The sequence below is a fragment of the Aureobasidium pullulans genome (assembly GCF_000721785.1).
Source record: "Aureobasidium pullulans EXF-150 unplaced genomic scaffold scaffold_11, whole genome shotgun sequence".
Taxonomy (NCBI): domain Eukaryota; kingdom Fungi; phylum Ascomycota; class Dothideomycetes; order Dothideales; family Saccotheciaceae; genus Aureobasidium; species Aureobasidium pullulans.
The window spans coordinates 913,068-931,235 of record NW_021941031.1 but is presented as its reverse complement, the minus strand read 5'-3'; the positions used below and the strand labels follow the sequence as shown (position 1 = coordinate 931,235).

The following is an 18,168-nucleotide window of genomic DNA, read 5'->3' as shown; positions in this document are numbered from 1 at the left end:
CTCCGCAGCATGAAGCATGGCGACTCCGTCCAAAGTGCGCGCCTTTGTGCAGTGGAAAGAAAGCAGCGTCTTTGCGGGCGAGGAGATTGAATGCATCATCAGCTTCAAGAACACTTGCGACGACGGCTCGCAACAGACGGCCGATGAGCAGACGACAAACACCCGACACAAGCCTGCTCCGAGGCAGCGTACCGTGACACACTCGACGCAACAGCTGTCTACCGCGCCTTCGGTAGCTCCCTCTGTCGCCGGATCAAGGGCGCCTTCACAGTCACAATCGCGTGGCCATCGACCCACCCTCTCCCTGACCGTCTACCCTCCGCCGCCGACCAGTGCCCATGCCCGCATACCCAGTCATGCTGCCACCAACACCACCACGACGACAACGCGCCATGCAAATACCCATGGCCGCTCTCTGTCAATCATGTCAATGGGCAGCGACAAGGCCGCAACCACGACCCCCGTAACCACCCGTCGCCCTCCTGCTCGTGGCCATGGTCGCTCTGCTAGTATGCAGGTCCTATCACGTACTCCCTCATACCAGGCGCCAAATCTGTCTTTCAGTTCCTATAGAAACCCTTCGCCGCTACAAGACCAACACCCTCCATTAACACGACGTACTTCGGGCATCCGTACTGCTCCTGGCACTCCTGCTTTCAACTTCCCTTCACCTACCACAGCCCAGCCGCCCTATGCCACCACCACTTCTCCCTCGAGACCTCCCTCTGCATCTCACATGATGCCTCCGCCACGCCATCCATCGGCTTCTTCAGCCTCCTTCCCACCACCCAACTTTTCATTCCCACCCGAGTCTCCCGGTACTTCACGAAGAGGCACTCCTACGCTTGGTCGCTCTCCCATACCCGAATTCCAGTTCCCTCCCAAAAGCCCCGCTCCACCACAAAGACCACATCACCCTCCCTCTCCAAAGCCTCCAAACATGTCTGATTCTTATGCCAACCCTCTTTCACGCATAATATCCGAGTCTGGAGCCAACGACACTCCTCGCACTAGCAGTGACTTTTATTCTCTAACAAACCACTCGTCTGAGACTGTCTCCTCTGACGCAGCCGCTCCACCGACCGGTAGGATCCTCCCCAAACCGCTCAATGGACGCAATCAATACGCCCCACCGACCAGTCTGCCGAGAACTCAGCTCCCCGAGACTTTGATGATGGGATATATCCAGACCATGGGATCTTTTGTCCTTGATGGCTCGCTCGTAAATCAAGCTCCTTTTGAGGACGTCAAGAGAAAAGGCGTTGTGGGTGGCCAAGGTGGTGGTGGCGTGGTTGGCGTGGAAAAGTCGAAACGTGAGAGTGGCATGTTTGGCTTCGGCTGGGGCAATATAGGCGAAAGTTTAGGTGGCCTCCTGGGCGGTGGTGAAATGAGCAGTATCAAGGAGATGCGTAATGTCGCAAGCTCAAAGACCATTCCACTGCTCAGCACTCCACAATCCATCCTTTTCGTGGACTTACGGCTTGCACCAGGCGAGACCAAGAGCTACTCATATCGCTTCCGCTTGCCGCGAGGGCTGCCACCTTCTCACAAGGGACGAGCTATCAAGGTACAGTATCACCTGACTCTCGGTATCCAACGTCCAGGAGGAAAACAGCAGGTCAAGCACATAGAAATTCCTTTCCGCGTGCTTGGAAGTGTTAATCGTAAGTTGTATCCACCCCAATCAATGCCATATGCTCACAACCTTTAGATCAAGGAGAAACTCTAGGTCATGATTTGATGTCTCCCTATGTACTTCTTAGTGACAAGGCAAGGAGTCAGAGCATCGCTCTTAGCGGTTCAAATCCACGATTTCCATCAACAAAATCACCCTCAGATCGAGAGATATCATCTGCTTCATTGGATGACTTCTTATCGTACGCGGATCAACTGTTCGCCCATCCAGTATCTGATTCTGGTGCATTGTTATCTCCCACAGCGGAAAAGCCGTCACGAAGGCGATCCTCGCTCGAAGAAGCCGCGCCGAATAATATGAAAGAAGCTATAGACCTGGCCATCTTGAGGTCAAACATTTCTTCCGGCTCGCAAGACCAACTATCGCAGTCTAACAACCGCTTTACGATTGCAAGAGGTGGCCAACTTGTCGCCGTGATTACGATTGTGCGACCAGCCTATCGCCTGGGCGAAACCATAATCGGCACAATAGACTTTACTCCACCAACACCCGAGAATGAGTCCGTCACAGATCATATCCCGAGCTATGGAATCAATGTTTGGCTAGAGACCACTGAACGTGTAGACCCAAGCCTGGCTTTGCGATCGTCGTCTTCTGTGCAGCGAGCAACGAGGAAGACGCATGCTCATGTTAGTGAGAGCGTTCTTTTTGCTCGCAAAGTGTCCTTCAGACTCGAGATTCCTACTACAGCCACGCCTACGTTCGAAACTACAGGTGTGCAATTGGTATGGAGAGTTAGAGTGGAGTTTGTGACCGCGAGGGTACGACCAAAGGCAGCTCGCGGATTGGGCATTGATGATTCAGAGATTGGTGGTGAAGAGGAAGAATTGGCACCGACCCCAGACAAAGAAGACGATCTACTCGAAGAAGTCGGTCGGGATGAAAGAGGTGTTGTTAAGATCGCAAAAGAGCGACTAGTCGCCGAGACTTTCGAAGTCGCTGTGCCTGTTCGGGTGTATGGTGTTGCTGGCACAGGAGTTGACGGGCACGAAGCCGAGACTGATGGTCTCGAGGTTTGATCTTTAACTAGGATATGACATGTACCGATATACAGACGGGGAACAGACCAAAAAGTGAGAAATGTCCATGTACTGTATAGCATTCGGTGTGACTAGTCAATCATACTTCCTTCTTGCTACTGCAGTTTTTCGTCATGCGTCATCTTTGATACTCATGTTGTTGTTTTCTCATGCGACCAAATTGGCAGTCAGATCTATCCCATAGCATCTAAAGCAATCTTTGCGGTTTCACGGGTGCTTCCAAGTAAGTTGGAATCATTTTGCAAATGCTGCAAGCGTTCTCTCCAGAATTTCCACCTCTCGATACTTGTGCCCCCCTCTCCCTGCCAGAGATCACGCTCATTCTGCTTGACAGCGTGGATTTTCCCCTCTTTCACTTGTCTTCTGAAGTCTTTGCAAGAACGGAGGAGGTAATGTTCATGTGGCGTCCGTGACAGATCGTAGAGTATAGGCCCTGCATATGAAAGCCACTCTTGTACGGTGGGCAGTTCTATGTCGAGCAGTGCTTTGCTGTCCTCCAGTGTATCGCAAATTCGTGCGAGGCCTTCGAACTTGAGGCCTTCTCCTAGAACATCGGCATCAACCATGACAAACAGCGCTTCAGTGCGTGCGATGTTTGCGATCTGTGCAAGTTTCTCCGGCGATCTGTAGGTATCTGGATGATTACGCCAATGGTTCTGATAGTACCACCAGTTTCCATCGTACCATTGATGGCCAAAAGATGGCAAATTGAGCCAAAATCGAGTCGAGGAGTTCTTGACTGAACCCGAGTCTGGTCGCTGTTTGATGCTGCACATCAGCTCAACGATTTTTGACTGCGAATTTGGAAGTTGAATCAGAGCGTCTTGTAACACGCCCCAGAGATTCGGAAGGTCTTCTAAGGGGTTCTCGCATTCTTCAGTCGGCCGAACGATTTCTTTGGCGGCTTCGATCACAGTGATTTCGTCACGAAGATAGGCTCTCAGAGCCTGTGCTTCCTCCGGACGGCAACCGTCTTCTTGGATGCCGTCAGGTGCGATAGCGTATTCAAACCAAGAGTCAGACATGGTTCTTTAGATGAATAGGAATGGACGATGAAGAAGAACGAGATGTGCAATGAACATGTGGTATCGGAATCATCTCGGCATGTGTGATGTGGGATTGACCACAAAAGCATCCGGAAGTCAGGGGTCCCGAGAAAGTTGACATTCCGCCTGCGTCACTTTGTCGCTCCTACACCTCGACCAGTAATACCATGCACTCGAGTACACAATTCCATCACCGCTGTTCTAAGCAAAACACTGCTCTCAATCGAAGGAGTCACGCAAGTAATTGTGACAGGAACAGGATGTCTTGTCGATCTTTACAGAAAGGTAAGTATGAGGCGCATAAATACACTCTTGGATGTATATGCAAGACCCAGCCTTGTCGTCTATTGAGACTCCGACTTGACCAGATTCCCAAGGAGTCCTACAGGCTCGACATCCGAAAAGTTGACTAGGTCGTCCTTCATCTCTTGTCCATGCTCGCCAAAGCCCTTCATCATGCCGTCTTGGTTCTCCCATTCCATGATCGTGTGGAAGGCATAACCTTGTGATGTTTCCGGGTTGAGCTCGAGGATTTTGTACGACTTGAGGCCGAATGGCTTGAATCTCTCCATGGCCAGAGGCATGTGGTGGTCCTTGTAGTAGTCGAGCTTGAAGTTCTCGGTCTTCTTGTAAAGTGCAGAAACGATGAAGACCATCTTGACGGACTTATGGAGTTGCGAAATATGCTCCGATATCTCTGATGCTTCTGATCAGTACAGGCAGACGGAAGGTGAAACATGGTATGCTGACCTACTCGAGTACGAGAGCGCTGGCTTCGACTACAGTGTATTCAAGAAATAACTCGTGAGCACAGCAAAAATACGAAGAGTAAGGTCATACATATCCTGCATGCCACTCGTGGCATTTATATCTACATCGGAGTTAATGTTATGGTTCCGGCTTATATCCTATGTCCTTCGGCCGATGGGATTGATATCTGAAAGAGAGTTCATTCTGGGTACGGGGATACGGGGATACGAAGATACGGAGGACGTCGTTTGATAATCGCACCATCGATTCACCTGAGCGCGTGCTCGTCGGATATCTTAGCATTTGAGCTCCAAGAGCTTCGGAAACCACGTCTGCCGGTGGACGAACCAGCAGCCGACGGTCGAATACATGGCCGACGAGTGAATGTGTCCCATGCTTTAAAGTGGTCGTGCTTGAGGCTATCCACTCCGTTCTCAGACTCGTCGCTGAACATTCTCATACCGCCATTGTTATCCTGTTTCGAGCTCAAGTCCTTTTCCAAGATGCAGGCTTGGCAATATTCAACAACTGGCCAGGACATCGTCGCAGCTCTGGAGCTCAAGAACCTGGATATCCGGGCCAAATCCTCGCTTCGCAAAGATGAATTGCTCATCGAAGTCATCTCCGCATCCATAAATCCTGTCGAGTACAAAATACCCGAGGCCAGCGGTGTCATGTCCTCTTTTTTGCTGTCACTCCCAGCTACACCGGGTCTTGATTTCTGTGGTCGAGTCGCAGCGAAGCACAAAGACTGTTCTGCTTTCCAGGAGGGTCAAAATGTCTTTGGCGCGCTCAGTAGTGCTTTCATCAAGGCTGGGACACTCGCTCGCTTCGTTGTCGTCAACTCGAACCAATGTGTGCTTTTACCACCTGGAGTTGATCCGGATCAGGCCGCCGCGACAGGCACAGCAGCGCTTACAGCCTACCAATCGCTGTTCCCTAACAGCACGACACAGCCCGGGTCACATGTGTTGATCAACGGAGGGAGCGGCGGAATAGGCACTTTCGCCATACAGATGGCCAAAGCCAGAAACATACACGTCACTGTCACATGTTCAACCCCAAACATCGAACTCTGCAAAGCAGTTGGAGCAGATGAAGTCATTGACTATACAAAGTGCGACCTTATCTCAGAATTGACTCAACGTGGACAGGTGTTTGACTCAGTCCTCGACAACGTCGGTGTGCCAGACAATCTCTATCACAAGAGCCATCAGTTCTTGAAACCTAGCGGCACCTTTGTACTGGTTGCCGCGAACCCCAACGTCTCCGGCATGGCTCGAATCGCGCGATTGTTCATGCAACCATCATTATTAGGGGGAGGTCAGCGCCGTCTGATGTGGACAATGGTGGAAACAAAGCAAGCAGACCTTACGCAGATCGCTGAATGGCTCGCCGACGGGAGCCTGCGTACAATCGTCGACTCTACGTTTGAATTCGAGGATGTACCAAAAGCTTTCCAAAAGCTGAAGCTGGGTCGTACTAAGGGCAAAATCGTCATCCATGTCGCAAAGCAGCCATAGAGTAAGACCGTTTCCGTTGCAATTTTGTCGGAAGACGCTGCTCCACAGAGCTTGGGAAGACCTAAAACTTCCTACTCACATCCTATGGACGAGCGTGCGCCATGTTTTGAAGAAGAAATGTATTCATTTTGCAATCATTATTTGAACTAAGCAGATTTTGCTGGCCACTTGACTCTTCTCTCCGCACGTGCCATGAAGTTTGTAGGTCGGATAAGCTGGAAGAAGGGATCATACTCGACAGCCTCATCATCGGCTTTTGACCAGTGGTAACGGTAAACAAGTTTGGGCAGGAAGATTTTAACTTCCAGGAGAGCGAAGTTGAATCCAATACAGCCACGAGGTCCTTGGGCGAAGGGTATGTATGTGGACCGGTGGCGGTTCTTGACCTCCTCTGTGTCCCATCTATCAGGGTTGAATCGTGCCGGGTTGTCCCATAGCTTGGGATTGTTGTGGATGTGATGTAAGGCTGGGATACATATGCCGCCCTTTGGAATCTTATAACCACCTGGCAGGATTAGATCGTGCTGAGCTGTGCGGCCGGGCTGGTAAGAGGGGTTGTGTTTGCGCTGCATTTCCTTGACATACTTGTCCAGGAAAGGGAGCTTGCCGATGAGATCGGCGTCAAGTACGGTGTCTTCGTCGATGTCATTATCGATGAGCTCCTGCAGCAGACGTTCTTGCATGCCCTCGTAGGTGACCAATCCGTAAATAAGCCATGAGAGAAGCGATGAGGTAGTTGTGAAACCGGCTGCTGTGGCTACCATGATTGAGTGGCTGAGGTAGCGTTTAGGTAGCTTCTCTCCTTGGCCATCAACGGCACGAACAGCATAATCTGAATTATTGAGTCAGTCAAAAGTTGCAAGGATGTCATATCAACATAACTCACCCGCAATACAAGATGCCTTGAGCGCTGCATCCTGCAAGTCCAAATCTTCAACACCGTTGGGAGTCACTGCAGCGATAGCAGCTTCCATCTGGTGCTCAAGTTCGTTTCTGACGTGTCGCAGTTTTGCCGGGTCGCCGAAAGGCAGATATGAGTACCACGATCCCATGGTAGAAACCTTCTTGTTCAACTCCAAGAGTTCCGCAATGTCGCGTACCATCTTGTGCATTGGCGCATAGACCGAGGAGAAGTGGTTGAAATCGAGCCCCAGAGTAAGTTGACCAACAGCTTGAGAGCCGAGCTTCAGCATGTACAGATATACGTTGAATGCATCGCCTTGCTCATCCAGTTGATCAAAGACCTTATACGCCGACTCTACAGTCTGCTGCATCTTTGGGCTGTAGTGACGGACGGCCTTTGGGGAGAAAGCTGGAGGAAGGAATTTGTGCGTAAGTCTCCAGGCTTCAGTATCTGTATCTGCGAGGAACAAGCCTGCTTCTTGATCCATGATACCGAAAAGCGGATGTTCGGGTGTGATCTGTTTGGTAAAGAATCCGTTTTCGTTGAAGACATGGTTGGCGATCACAGGGTCGTTAGTCTGATAGATGGTTGAGCCAAAATTGGTCGTCTTGAAGACAGGACCATATGTATCGAAAAGTCTCTGGTTGTTACCGAGATGGTCGGGGTAGATTTCGTAGTAGTTGCCGATATAAGGAAAGCCTTTAGGACCCGGCACTTCTCTGACCTGCTTGCCGTCTATCGTGATTGCGACTGGTTGTTGACTGCTGATGACCTCTGACACCTCGGTGAGGGTGTTTCCATCGACGGAAAAGTCGATGCCTGAATTGAATCAGTAGCTGCTTGTGTTGGAAGAACGACATGCTTACCACTCGGCTCCAGGATAGCAAAGTATCCTGCCACCAAGAGACGAAGCGACTCATAGTCAGATACTGCGCTTGAGTCGACCTCGATCTCATGCCCCGTGGTAAGATCCTGGCCCAGAAGATAGAACTGTACTGAAGGCATGTTTGCTATGGTTGATCAATACTATAGTCTGTTTTTGCCCATGGAGTTTGAGGGAGTCTGTGTTATATATTGAGCATCCACTTCATAAACGGACAGCCTACCCAGTTGCTTGTTGCTGACCCATAATGCATCACGGACCATCAAATACCCTGCCGCGGTTCGCAATTCGTCTTCATCAAAAACTCATTACAAGCGGGTCGAAGTAGGCGAGAAGTCTCGAATCTCGGCCGCGACATTACACCGCTACGAGTAAGTCCTCGCATCTTTGCGACAATCATTTGAGTTTGCGATGAGTTTCAAGGAATTGCGTACGGCATCATCTAAGGAGGCCGAACGTGTACGAGCGGCAATCGAGCAGATGAGGCGACCGATATGATGTTTTCACATGTCACATACTTGCGAGGACGGGCCGGGGACGCGTTCTGGAAAAGTTTCAGGAAGCGCAATTATGAGTCGCAACGATATCCAGATGTGGTTGCCCCCGAGTTTGCCGATCGTATGGACACTTTCTAGCGTCGTCAAATTTAGATTAAGCTGCTTAGTAAGCTGTCATGACAGGTGGATGACCCTGCCTCATGGTTCAACCACCTCGATCTCCATCCTCGGGAAGCATCATGGCAAAAGAGCAGAAAGACTGAGGTTGAATCGTTTAGTGCGATGAAGTTTTCTATGGAATCCGGACACAAATAATATGGAAATTGGCAAGCCAGGAGGAACCTTTCTCACAATCTTACACCATTAAATAGACCGCTGAGACTCTGACACAAGGCACAACGATTGTCGTCATTGACTGTTTGTTCAAAGAAAGCTGATGCTCCTACATCATTGGGAAAATCACAAATTGGAAGCTCAATGTACGGGAAAAGACAGTGAAGTGAACACGAATGGTATATTGAGATCATCGGAGCATAGTACATTAGAACGTGAAGATATCATCGGTCATCTTGCCGACAGCACCAGGCTTCTTCCATCCCAGCTCGACTAGGTTCTTCTTTGTGGCATTGATCATGCCAGGAGGTCCACAGAGAATAATTTTGGTCGAGCCATCGTTCGAAGGTGCAGGCATGTGTTGCTCCAACACGTCCTTGGTGATGAAACCACTTCCATATTGCCAACCCTCGGGTGGGTTGTCGAGCATATAATGCACCTTGAGGTTCTTCGGGTAAGATTTTGCCCAAAGATCCAGCTCCGATCTGAGTAGGATGTCATCCTCAGTGCGATTGGCGTACACCAAAGAAACCTCTGTGGTGTCCCTTGGGTCTTCGCAGATTGATCTGATTAGCTGGTAGTGAGGAGTGATACCAGTACCTCCAGCAACCATGCCGATCTTCTTAGCATAACCCTTTTGGTACTTCATAGCACCCTTGGGACCACGGAAGAGGACTTGATCGCCGACCTTGAGCTTTGCAAGGTATTGTCCGGTCAACATGCCGTCGTCGTAGAGACGGATGAGAAGGACCAGCTTGCCGAGATCAGTGTCATTCGAGGTTGGTGTATATGAGCGTGTGATTGTCTGCTCTCCAATTTTAGCCTGGATCGCAACGTGCTGACCGATGGGCAATCCAAGTCTAGTCGTCGGAGTGGGAAGCTCGAATGTCAGGCGGACCAGACCCTGACCAGGTAGAATCTGCTTTGACACCAATGGCAATGGCTGGAACTCTGTGCTTTTCAGGAAGCCGACGAAATGCCTGGTGGGCAGCTTGGGGACCTTCTTGTACATTGCACTTCGCCCGAATCCGCCAGGAATAGTCGTGATCTTTGAAATGTACGATGCGAAGCCTGCTCCGAATGCTGCTGACAGCACGCTTGCAAGCAAGAAGCCTTTGAGGAAACCATTTTCGGATTGCAAGAAGTTTATCTTGTGAAGGTATTGCTGGGCGCCAGGAATGTGAACTTTGCCGTGCAGCTTGTATGCTACTGTTGTGACCGTACCAGCAACCAAGCTTGCGGCGCCAATTGTGCTGAGAGTCTTTGTGCTGAGTAGGTTGCTCTGGCTTGAGACCGGCTCCTTGCGAACGATTTGAACAGTCTGCTTGCGTGAAGTTTTGGCGCTGAATCCTTGGACCGTGCCGATCAAGAAAGGAGCCATGATCTCTCTGGCCTCATCCGAATGCCCGACGTCTTCGAATGCTTGGGTAGCATCTTGTCCAGCCACTTCAACCAATGATTCTACACCACCGGGATGATCTAGGGTGTATTTTGTAACGTCGTATATGTTGCCATCGACTATGATCCAGAGGTCTTTTTCGGTGTTGTGCTCTGAAACCTCCTTGAGGGTGTATTCTGTGATTACTGTCATGGCGAATTTGGTGTTTTGGCCTTCGGAGACGGTGTGAGAAAATGCTTTGCACAAGTCGAATCAAGGACGGCAGGGTCTAAAACGGATCTTCGAAGCGCACAAGTTTTCTTATATTGCTTACCGCCAATAGCAATAACATGCTCTCTGCTCGCCTGAGCATGAAGGCCGAGGCCTATCACCTCTGCCGAGCCTGCACGGCCGCACTCAACAGTGGATCGAACGCGACATATTGGTGCGTAAACAAAATCCTGGTGATAGGCTCTTGACTAGTCTTCCTCCCACATTAGAGATCCTAAGGGGGCGACCATAGCGAGATGAGGTATGTCGGGGTCGTGTCAAACCGGGAGGTCAGGATCGGTCCGAAACCGAAGGTAGATGAGAGGGTTGTTCACGGCTGTCAGTTTCAGAGAGCCCGACTTTTGTCGTCCGTGCGCATGGGCCGCTCGTATTCTCGTGTGCAGAAGTCGTGAGAATTCGCCACCCCCAACCTCTTGATGTCACCGATTCCATAGCTATTTGATCGTTATTCATGCTATTTGATGCTCTATACAGCTCCTGTTCCTCTGATTTCTGGCGTAATAGCTCAAGGTAACCCTGCCCTGCAAGTATCTGAAATTTGAGCAATATTAGAGCAATATCTGACTCGCATTTTAGACATTGGTTCGACAGTCGTTATGCCGCTAAACGACTACGATAAAGACCTTATATAGGCCATGTTTCGCGACAGTTGCGACGTATCTATAGTCTCTAAAATTGTTCCTTATGTAGCTCCTAGTACGCTCTATCGCATGTAGCAAAATGTTAAGCTCTTTAGCTAGGTCCGGAAGCCTCCTAGTGCTATTAAGCGCTTAGGAGCTCCTCGCAAGATTACGCTAGTTATGCGTGAATATCTTATAGAACTGCTTAGCTATAGGAACGACCTTTAGTAGGAGGAGTTAGTGTTTAAGTTATAGTACGAATTTAATGTAATAGTCGACCGATCGACCATTAGTAGACTACTCGCTAAGGAGGACCTATCGAATAAGGTTAACATACGTATTGCAAGTTGTTAATCTATTGCTTAGTAAGGCGCATACCTTAAGGAGCTAGGTAGACTAATAACTCGTAGCTACGACGTCGACATTAACCCGATAGAAATGCTACTCTATCTAGATAAATCTATAGCTAGCGAGAAGGTAATGTTTCGAAGGCGCTTATAGTCTTAGATCGGCCTACTAGCCTATATAAGAAGCGAGTTAGTATTAAAGATTCGCTACTATTACCTAAGCGATATACGAGCACTAGCTAGAGAGTGTTATCTTACCTTAGTACGAGCCGTTTCCTAGCAGAAGATCTATTGTTATTATAGATAATTGCTTAACCTACTACTCTAACAAAGTATGTGCAAAATTTGGTGAGATTTAGCTATACCCTAATATCCTATAGATTACCGAGTTAGGTCGACAGTTCGGGGTGTTCCTAAATCCTACTATACTTGCTACCCTACTTACCTTACCTAAACCCTATCGAACCGTCCTTATACCTCTTAAAATAATGGCTCCGTAGGTAGAGAGATCTAGTACTAACACCTAGCGAGATAGATCTAGTAGCGTATAGGGCGGCATAGATACTGCATCTTAAGTAGGCGACGCATTAGAGCCTAGACGGTGTTAATGTTAGGAACTTGTTCGTTAGAAGCTAAGTACCTTATTAGATCTAATGGTCGCTACTCTTATAGCTCGACGACGACGAAGGGGACTACGATAAGATAGACGTAATACTAGCTAGAGCGCGAGAAGTTAAAGCTAATAATGAGGCTAGAGTTAGTCGGTGTTCTTATCTAAACTTATTAATAAACTTAGTTAGCTCCTTATAGAAGACTATTCGAAGACCTCCTTACTTAATAACACGAGCTAGTTACTTATTAGATAACTAGAACAGTATGCGTAGGTTCCAAAAATTAGCCTCTAGAGCGACCCTCGCCTAGTCGACACTACTAGCCTACTCTAGATACGCTGTTTTAACTGTTTTAAAGAAGGATTACTAGCTCTTAGAGGTAGATAGTTTAAGAGGGATAGGTAACACCTATCGAGGAGGTGTAATAGGTGTCGCTAGAGCGACTAATATAGTAGGCGACTAATGCTACTCGGGCCCTTAACTAATATAGAAGTAGTTAATAGTTACTAGGTTTAAGGGCGATACTTAAGTCGAAGCAGCTAATGCTAGCGCTAGCCGTTTAGCCTTTTATAGCTCTACCTCGTGCTAGTAATGACGACAGATAATAAGCTACCTAATCTCTCTACTTAGCCGTTTAAGGGTGCTTTAGCTATTACGAACTAAGTCTCTCTACTTTATAGCGATATCGAAGAGGATCTAGTAATAGCGACCCTTATAAACGAAGCAAGCGAGACCCCTACGCAATTTAATATAGTAATAGTTCGGGTTAGGGCAGTCGTATTACTATATAATAGCGTTCTAGAATAAGGCTCGTTCTTCGAAGTAAGCACTAGTTGCTTATTAAGACCTCTCTAAACGATGACTATAAGAAGTAGGAGTAGCTAGAGCAGTAATAACTAGCGTAGATAACTCGTACGAGGGTAGTTACTCTAGCGCTAGTTCCTAGCTATTAGTCGTCTAAGTAGACTCGATTATAATAGTTAGATCCTTTATGCTAGTACGAGTGTTATACTTAATAAGGTCTATTGCCTTCTGCTAGCGCTCGCTAGCTCCCTCTACTCGTATTAAAGTAACTACCTTAGTCTTAGGTAGATTACGTATACTAATCGATACGACTAATGCTCTAATCTTATAGGGCATAAAGACATAGATTTCCTTGTTCCTTAACTATAGAATAATGGTAGTATCTATCTCTTTAAGAATAGCGGACTATAGCTTATACGTATTAGTAATATTAGTGTCGTCGTTAGAGACCTTTTAGTAACCCTAGCGACTCTTATATTAAAGCTTAAACACTACTAGTACTAGCGGTAGTAGAGTAGCTATTTAAGGAACAACAGCGGCAGTATTTAATAATACTCTCTTTACGAGGGCCGTCTTATTAGCCTTACGAAGGATAGTGCGAGGTTTAGTGACTTTATTTAAAGTAGTTATTAAACGAGAGCGGGTTAGGGCTAACCTGCTAGACGGCTTTATAGGCAGCTTCCAGGCTAGTAGGGCCTATATCTTAGTCTTTTTTAAAGTACTTATTATTCTCGTTTTTCCTAATGTGTTTGTAGCATTAGAAAGTAGTTTCCTCTTTTGTACGGGAGTTTTTAAAGGTTGTTATAGTTGTTAGGTAGACGTAGTTCGTTTGTTGTTAACCTTAGAGCGCGTCGGAGTTTAGGGTGTAGGCGCATCGATAAGCCGGTTTAGCGTAACACTACGCGTACTTCGAGGTAGCCTTGCTAAGGGGCCCTCCTTAGCATCATCTTCGAAGTGTATAAGCCTCTTACTAGTCGTTAGAGACTAATAGATTAGTGCTAGCGAGGGTAGTAGCTCTAAGAGCTCGGATTCGGCAGTAGGCGTGTTTCTAGCTTCCGACGCAGATTGCGAGCGCGTACAACGGCCGGAGTCGTTAATAACGTCTAAAATGGCTTAAGCGTCCTGAGAAGTAGTTATATCGGTGATTATAATGGTCTAATTCGATGTGGTATTGGTGTTGTATAGATAATTAGAAGATTACATGCCCCCCAGAGCATCAAGCTCGAGGCTGGGGGTGGCGAATTCTCACGACTTCTGCACACGAGAATATGTCGACTTCTGTTTCTTCATAGAACAACGTTCATGAATTATGATTCAGAACCACTCATGATGAACGTGCCCTACCACTGCAGTGTCTGTTCCGAAATTCGACCCTCGCGGCTCATCGTTGCCGGTCGTGTTGTGCATACTAGTATGCAGCGTCATCGCCATCTCCATCGCAATCGTTGTTGCGGCAGCAGCATGCCGGTCGTGTTCAGTCGTTCATGTTGGTATCTATGAACAAACCATTGTGATGTAAACATAGACGCCTAAGTAGCGCCCATATATACCGTTACTGAGACCTGTAGATAGCAAGCTTCACATCACAATATTTTCTATCAAAATTTCTCATCTCTCACAAGCATGTGGACTCCTCCTCAAAACTATGCCTCAAGGCCAGTAGCCGTACTCGGTGGCGGTGTCCTAGGAAGACGTATCGGTGGGTGATGAGCGTATGATCCAGATTGGATGGATTCAAGCTGACTAGTTTATGCATAGCCTGCTGCTGGGCATCCGCTGGTTATAACATCCGAATCAGAGATCCTAGCGAACAGCAGCGTAACGATGCTGTCGAGTACTTCAATGCAAATGTGGCATCATATGCCGAAGCTACTGGAAAGACCCCAGGCAAAGTCGCTGTCTTTGTAGATCTCGAATCTGCTGTCCAGGACGCTTGGCTTGTGTTCGAAGTCGTTCCTGAGAAACTCAACATCAAGATCGAAACCTTTGCAGAGCTCGAAAGACTTGTGAGTGCATCTCTTTGAGTTTCGAGTGGCTCTACGGCCCATTCAAATGGCCACATTACTGATTTCTGTCCTCCAGGCTCCCAAGGATTGCATACTCGCATCTAACTCATCATCATACAAGTCCAGTGAGATGATTGAGAAGGTCAACGACGAGACGAAATGCCGTATTCTGAATACTCACTATTTCATGCCGCCGGCAATCATGATGGTCGAACTGATGACTGATGGATACACACACCCGGAGATCTTCCCTTTCCTCGCAGAACGTCACAAGGAAGCAGGACTCGTCCCATTCGTGGCTCGCAAAGAGTCGACTGGGTTCATTTTTAACCGAACATGGGCTGCTATTAAGCGCGAGTTCTTGACGATCTTGGCAGAGGGCGTTTCAACGCCCGAGGAGCTGGATCAGATGTGGACGTTATTCTGGGGCTCCAAGCAAACTCCTTGTCGCATCATGGATCGTGAGTCATTCTCCTATCCAGCGTGAATCCAAATCATATGCTGACACTCACGCAGAGGTTGGTCTAGACACTGTCCAATTTATCGAACAGCACTACGTTGATGAGAGAGGACTGCCCAAAGACAAAACTGTCGATTTCCTAGAAGAGAACTATATTAAGCCGGGAAGGCTCGGAGACAAGTGTCAAAAGGGCGGTCTCTATCCCCCTTCAGCACCCGACACATCCAAGATCGTTCTTTGCGAGCTTGGTGTGTCGAAGTCGCTCAAGGGAAAGGATAGCACGAAAGAGGTCCTCAGCAACGGCCGTCTGTTCCAAGTCTCAAAGGACGGCAGCAAGCCTTCGACATTGTTGGAGAAAGCCGGCTTGCCAGATGGTATCGAGTACTGTAAAGCCGACAATCGTCTGTACACCACTGACATGGGCACTTTCGGCAACAACGACGGAAGAGTCTTTTCCTGCAAGCTTGATGGCAGTGATGTCAAAGAGATTGTACCCCGTGGTAGTGTTCACACACCGAAGCAGACTGTCATCGACGAGAAGAACGGCAAGCTATACTTTTGCGACAGGGAGGGTCTTCGTGTAATGTGCTGCAACCTCGATGGAACTGATCTTCAAACGTTGGTACAGACAGGAGACTGGCGAAAGCCCGAGGAAACAAACGACCAGAGCAAATGGTGCGTCGGTATCACACTGGCTCCTAATCTTGGCAAACTGTTCTGGACACAAAAGGGCTCACCCAAAAGCGGCAAAGGTCGCATCTTCAGCGTCAACATCGATATGCCTGCCGGTGATTCGGCAACTAGTAGATCAGACATGGAGTGTGTCTTGGACAAGCTACCCGAGCCAATTGACCTCGAATTCGACGACACCAACAACATGCTTTACTGGACGGACCGAGGCGAAGTACCTTACGGTAACAGCTTGAACAGAGCACAGCTTGATGCAAATGGCCGTGCGCGCCCGATGGACAATGGCCTCTTCCCAAAGCATGAGATCCTCTTCAACGGCTTCGACGAAACTATTGGACTAAGACTGGACATGTCGAACGACACGATCTATGTTTCTGATCTTGGCGGTACATTGTGGAAGCTCCAGAAAGGCGTCAAATCAAAGGTCTTTGAGGACAAGACCAATGCGTTTACAGGATTTGTTATAGTCCCATAGACACTTCACCGGATTCAACCAGAAGCTCGAGTAGGCAAATGTGTAATGCAATAGTTGCAGCGAGATCTGTGCCAATCTTATAATGCGACATTGCGTGTGATCAAATTGTTTGATAAAAGCGTGATACATTCCGTCAGTCGTTGATAGTATGTCCAATCTAGCCGGAATCTCCTGTTGGCGTGCTGTGATAGCTCACGAACTCACGTTATGACGTTCGTCTGAGTCCATGAGCGAGGTCCAGCCATCAAGCTTTTCAATATCTGGAGAGTCTGTGATCGTTCGTCCGAAGTAAATCCAGAGACGTGTATAGAGCTTTCGAGACTTATCAATTGTCGATCCAAATTCTCGATAATCTTCGCTCGCTTCAGAATGCTCAAAGGGGTATTTGTCGCTGGGAGGACGGGTGCGATGGCGAGATGAACCATTTCGTAGCATGCGAAGAATAGCATAACGACTGGATCTCCCTGAGCGAGGCGTTGGAAAGCGCTAGGGAACCAGTACATCCAATTCCTGATAGGGTAGAGTGCTTGCAACTGGTATTCGGCCGGTGTATTTGTCACTGAGAGCATTGCCAGACTAGAGACATAATTTGAGAGCTCTTTGATGCCGCGCTTGAATTCATCATCAACCTTGAAACTTCGTATCCTCTTCAAAACTGTACTTAGTACCGTGAGAGCTCTGGTCAAAGGTCGCTCCGGAAGGCTAAAAGTGGCGTCTCGTAAGATGGAGACTTCATCGGAGGATGCAAGAAGCGATCTCAGATCAGAATGTTGTTGGTTGACATCCATGAAGTCAAGCACGCTCTTGACTCCTTGCATCGTATGCGTGTACTCGTCACTCGAAGGAGCTTGCCAGGAGAGTACCAGCGAAGCGGCCAAGACTCCAACGAGATTGTCCGGATCGCTGTCTGACAAATTTTGACGCAGGCCTCGTATTGCAAGGTATCGATATTCGGCACTAGCGTGTGCCATATCCGTAGTTTTGGTAAGAGAAGAAAGATGAGAAGCAGAAAGAGCGCAAATCGCATGCCTAACGAAGTCCTTTTGCATAGCTATCTTGAAGGTTCTAGCAGATATCAGATCCGAGCTAGTGCAGAGTCGAGAGGAGTGTTTACGTACTCATGCAACACGAGTCCTCCAAATACAAGCTGTTGTCTTTGTCTTTGCTGAAGGTCTCCAATCAAGCAGGAGAGATGGTTGAACAAGTACGAGTCGCGATCGAGCCAGCCAGGATGTTCAGTCAATGGAAGTCGGATAGGTAGGTTGCCTAAACGTGCCACACTGGAGTCCTTCATATCTGGATATTCGCATTTTCGACTGAGACGTCCGCAGTTCAGACATTCAGGTCTGTGTTCGTCACATCGTACCTGTCGCCTCTTGCATGTCAAGCATCCGTTCTTGCTCTTAACATGTGGGCGGCGCTTCCTCTTCTCCACTGACGAAGCACTGCGGGGCGGCATCTGTTCTGTGTGGTCATGGGAGTGTCGAGCTACACGACGAGAACAAAGGTCTGTTTACATGGTTGGGAAATTGATCGAAAAAGAGTCAAGACCAGAGGATGAAGAGACCGGCCGTTTGAACCGAGGCTTCCCGACGCGCACAGATCTGCGGTCCAGCTTGGTGTCGTAAATTTGCAAGGGCTGCCATCTTCATACGACTCTCATCGCTGTCTTGCACTCTCAAACCCAGAATTATCTCATGCTCAGAGTGGTATGCGTGCGCCCGTGGTTGTATACCCCTCTCAAAGATGTTGCGAGAGCGGCGGCGACGCGTCTTCGTTGATGCACGTGTACCCTTGACCCCTCTTCGCGACAT

General features: G+C 48.4%; 8 protein-coding genes across 8 annotated transcripts; 3 read left to right on the top strand and 5 right to left on the bottom strand.

The window, feature by feature from the left end:
• Nucleotides 1-16: 16 nt before the first annotated feature.
• Nucleotides 17-3,205, top strand: M438DRAFT_397961 (Rgp1-domain-containing protein; the record flags this gene model as incomplete). Its single annotated transcript, XM_029909332.1, has 2 exons — nucleotides 17-1,664; nucleotides 1,712-3,205. 2 exons carry the CDS (start codon nucleotides 17-19, stop codon nucleotides 2,713-2,715), a joined length of 2,652 nt encoding a protein of 883 aa, XP_029759845.1. The 3' UTR covers nucleotides 2,716-3,205.
• On the bottom strand, nucleotides 2,813-3,943 carry M438DRAFT_38048 (uncharacterized protein). The gene has a single exon (XM_029908886.1). It carries the CDS (start codon nucleotides 3,759-3,761, stop codon nucleotides 2,910-2,912), a length of 852 nt encoding a protein of 283 aa, XP_029759844.1. The 5' UTR covers nucleotides 3,762-3,943; the 3' UTR covers nucleotides 2,813-2,909.
• M438DRAFT_38070 (uncharacterized protein) lies at nucleotides 3,944-4,589 on the bottom strand. Its single transcript, XM_029908890.1, has 2 exons — nucleotides 4,537-4,589; nucleotides 3,944-4,479 (listed from the first exon to the last, which is right to left on the bottom strand). Exon 2 carries the CDS (start codon nucleotides 4,436-4,438, stop codon nucleotides 4,127-4,129), a length of 312 nt encoding a protein of 103 aa, XP_029759843.1. The 5' UTR covers nucleotides 4,439-4,479; nucleotides 4,537-4,589; the 3' UTR covers nucleotides 3,944-4,126.
• A 238-nt stretch (nucleotides 4,590-4,827) lies between these two features.
• On the top strand, nucleotides 4,828-6,211 carry M438DRAFT_346583 (NAD(P)-binding protein). The gene has a single exon (XM_029905713.1). It carries the CDS (start codon nucleotides 5,036-5,038, stop codon nucleotides 6,053-6,055), a length of 1,020 nt encoding a protein of 339 aa, XP_029759842.1. The 5' UTR covers nucleotides 4,828-5,035; the 3' UTR covers nucleotides 6,056-6,211.
• M438DRAFT_406564 (putative cytochrome P450 monooxygenase) lies at nucleotides 6,202-8,410 on the bottom strand (the record flags this gene model as incomplete). The annotated part of the gene is made up of 3 exons (XM_029909855.1): nucleotides 7,826-8,410; nucleotides 6,942-7,778; nucleotides 6,202-6,887 (listed from the first exon to the last, which is right to left on the bottom strand). Exons 1-3 carry the CDS (start codon nucleotides 7,962-7,964, stop codon nucleotides 6,202-6,204), a joined length of 1,662 nt encoding a protein of 553 aa, XP_029759841.1. The 5' UTR covers nucleotides 7,965-8,410.
• Nucleotides 8,411-8,797: 387 nt separating this feature from the next.
• Nucleotides 8,798-10,561, bottom strand: M438DRAFT_346582 (uncharacterized protein). The gene has a single exon (XM_029905712.1). It carries the CDS (start codon nucleotides 10,261-10,263, stop codon nucleotides 8,881-8,883), a length of 1,383 nt encoding a protein of 460 aa, XP_029759840.1. The 5' UTR covers nucleotides 10,264-10,561; the 3' UTR covers nucleotides 8,798-8,880.
• Nucleotides 10,562-14,343: 3,782 nt separating this feature from the next.
• Nucleotides 14,344-16,386, top strand: M438DRAFT_320991 (putative 3-hydroxyacyl-CoA dehydrogenase; the record flags this gene model as incomplete). Its single annotated transcript, XM_029902897.1, has 4 exons — nucleotides 14,344-14,422; nucleotides 14,482-14,729; nucleotides 14,806-15,190; nucleotides 15,246-16,386. The coding sequence occupies 4 exons, from the start codon at nucleotides 14,347-14,349 to the stop codon at nucleotides 16,352-16,354; spliced, it is 1,818 nt and encodes a 605-aa protein (XP_029759839.1). The 3' UTR covers nucleotides 16,355-16,386.
• A 168-nt stretch (nucleotides 16,387-16,554) lies between these two features.
• Nucleotides 16,555-18,168, bottom strand: M438DRAFT_356322 (uncharacterized protein; the record flags this gene model as incomplete). Its single annotated transcript, XM_029907090.1, has 3 exons — nucleotides 16,555-17,419; nucleotides 17,473-17,842; nucleotides 17,955-18,168. The coding sequence occupies 3 exons, from the start codon at nucleotides 18,166-18,168 to the stop codon at nucleotides 16,555-16,557; spliced, it is 1,449 nt and encodes a 482-aa protein (XP_029759838.1).

Excerpts from the sequence above, each read along its gene's own strand:
- M438DRAFT_346583 (XM_029905713.1), top strand. The coding sequence starts at position 5,036 with ATGCAGGCTTGGCAATATTCAACAACTGGCCAGGACATCGTCGCAGCT.
- M438DRAFT_38048 (XM_029908886.1), bottom strand. The coding sequence starts at position 3,761 with ATGTCTGACTCTTGGTTTGAATACGCTATCGCACCTGACGGCATCCAA.
- M438DRAFT_346582 (XM_029905712.1), bottom strand. The coding sequence starts at position 10,263 with ATGACAGTAATCACAGAATACACCCTCAAGGAGGTTTCAGAGCACAAC.
- M438DRAFT_38070 (XM_029908890.1), bottom strand. The coding sequence starts at position 4,438 with ATGGTCTTCATCGTTTCTGCACTTTACAAGAAGACCGAGAACTTCAAG.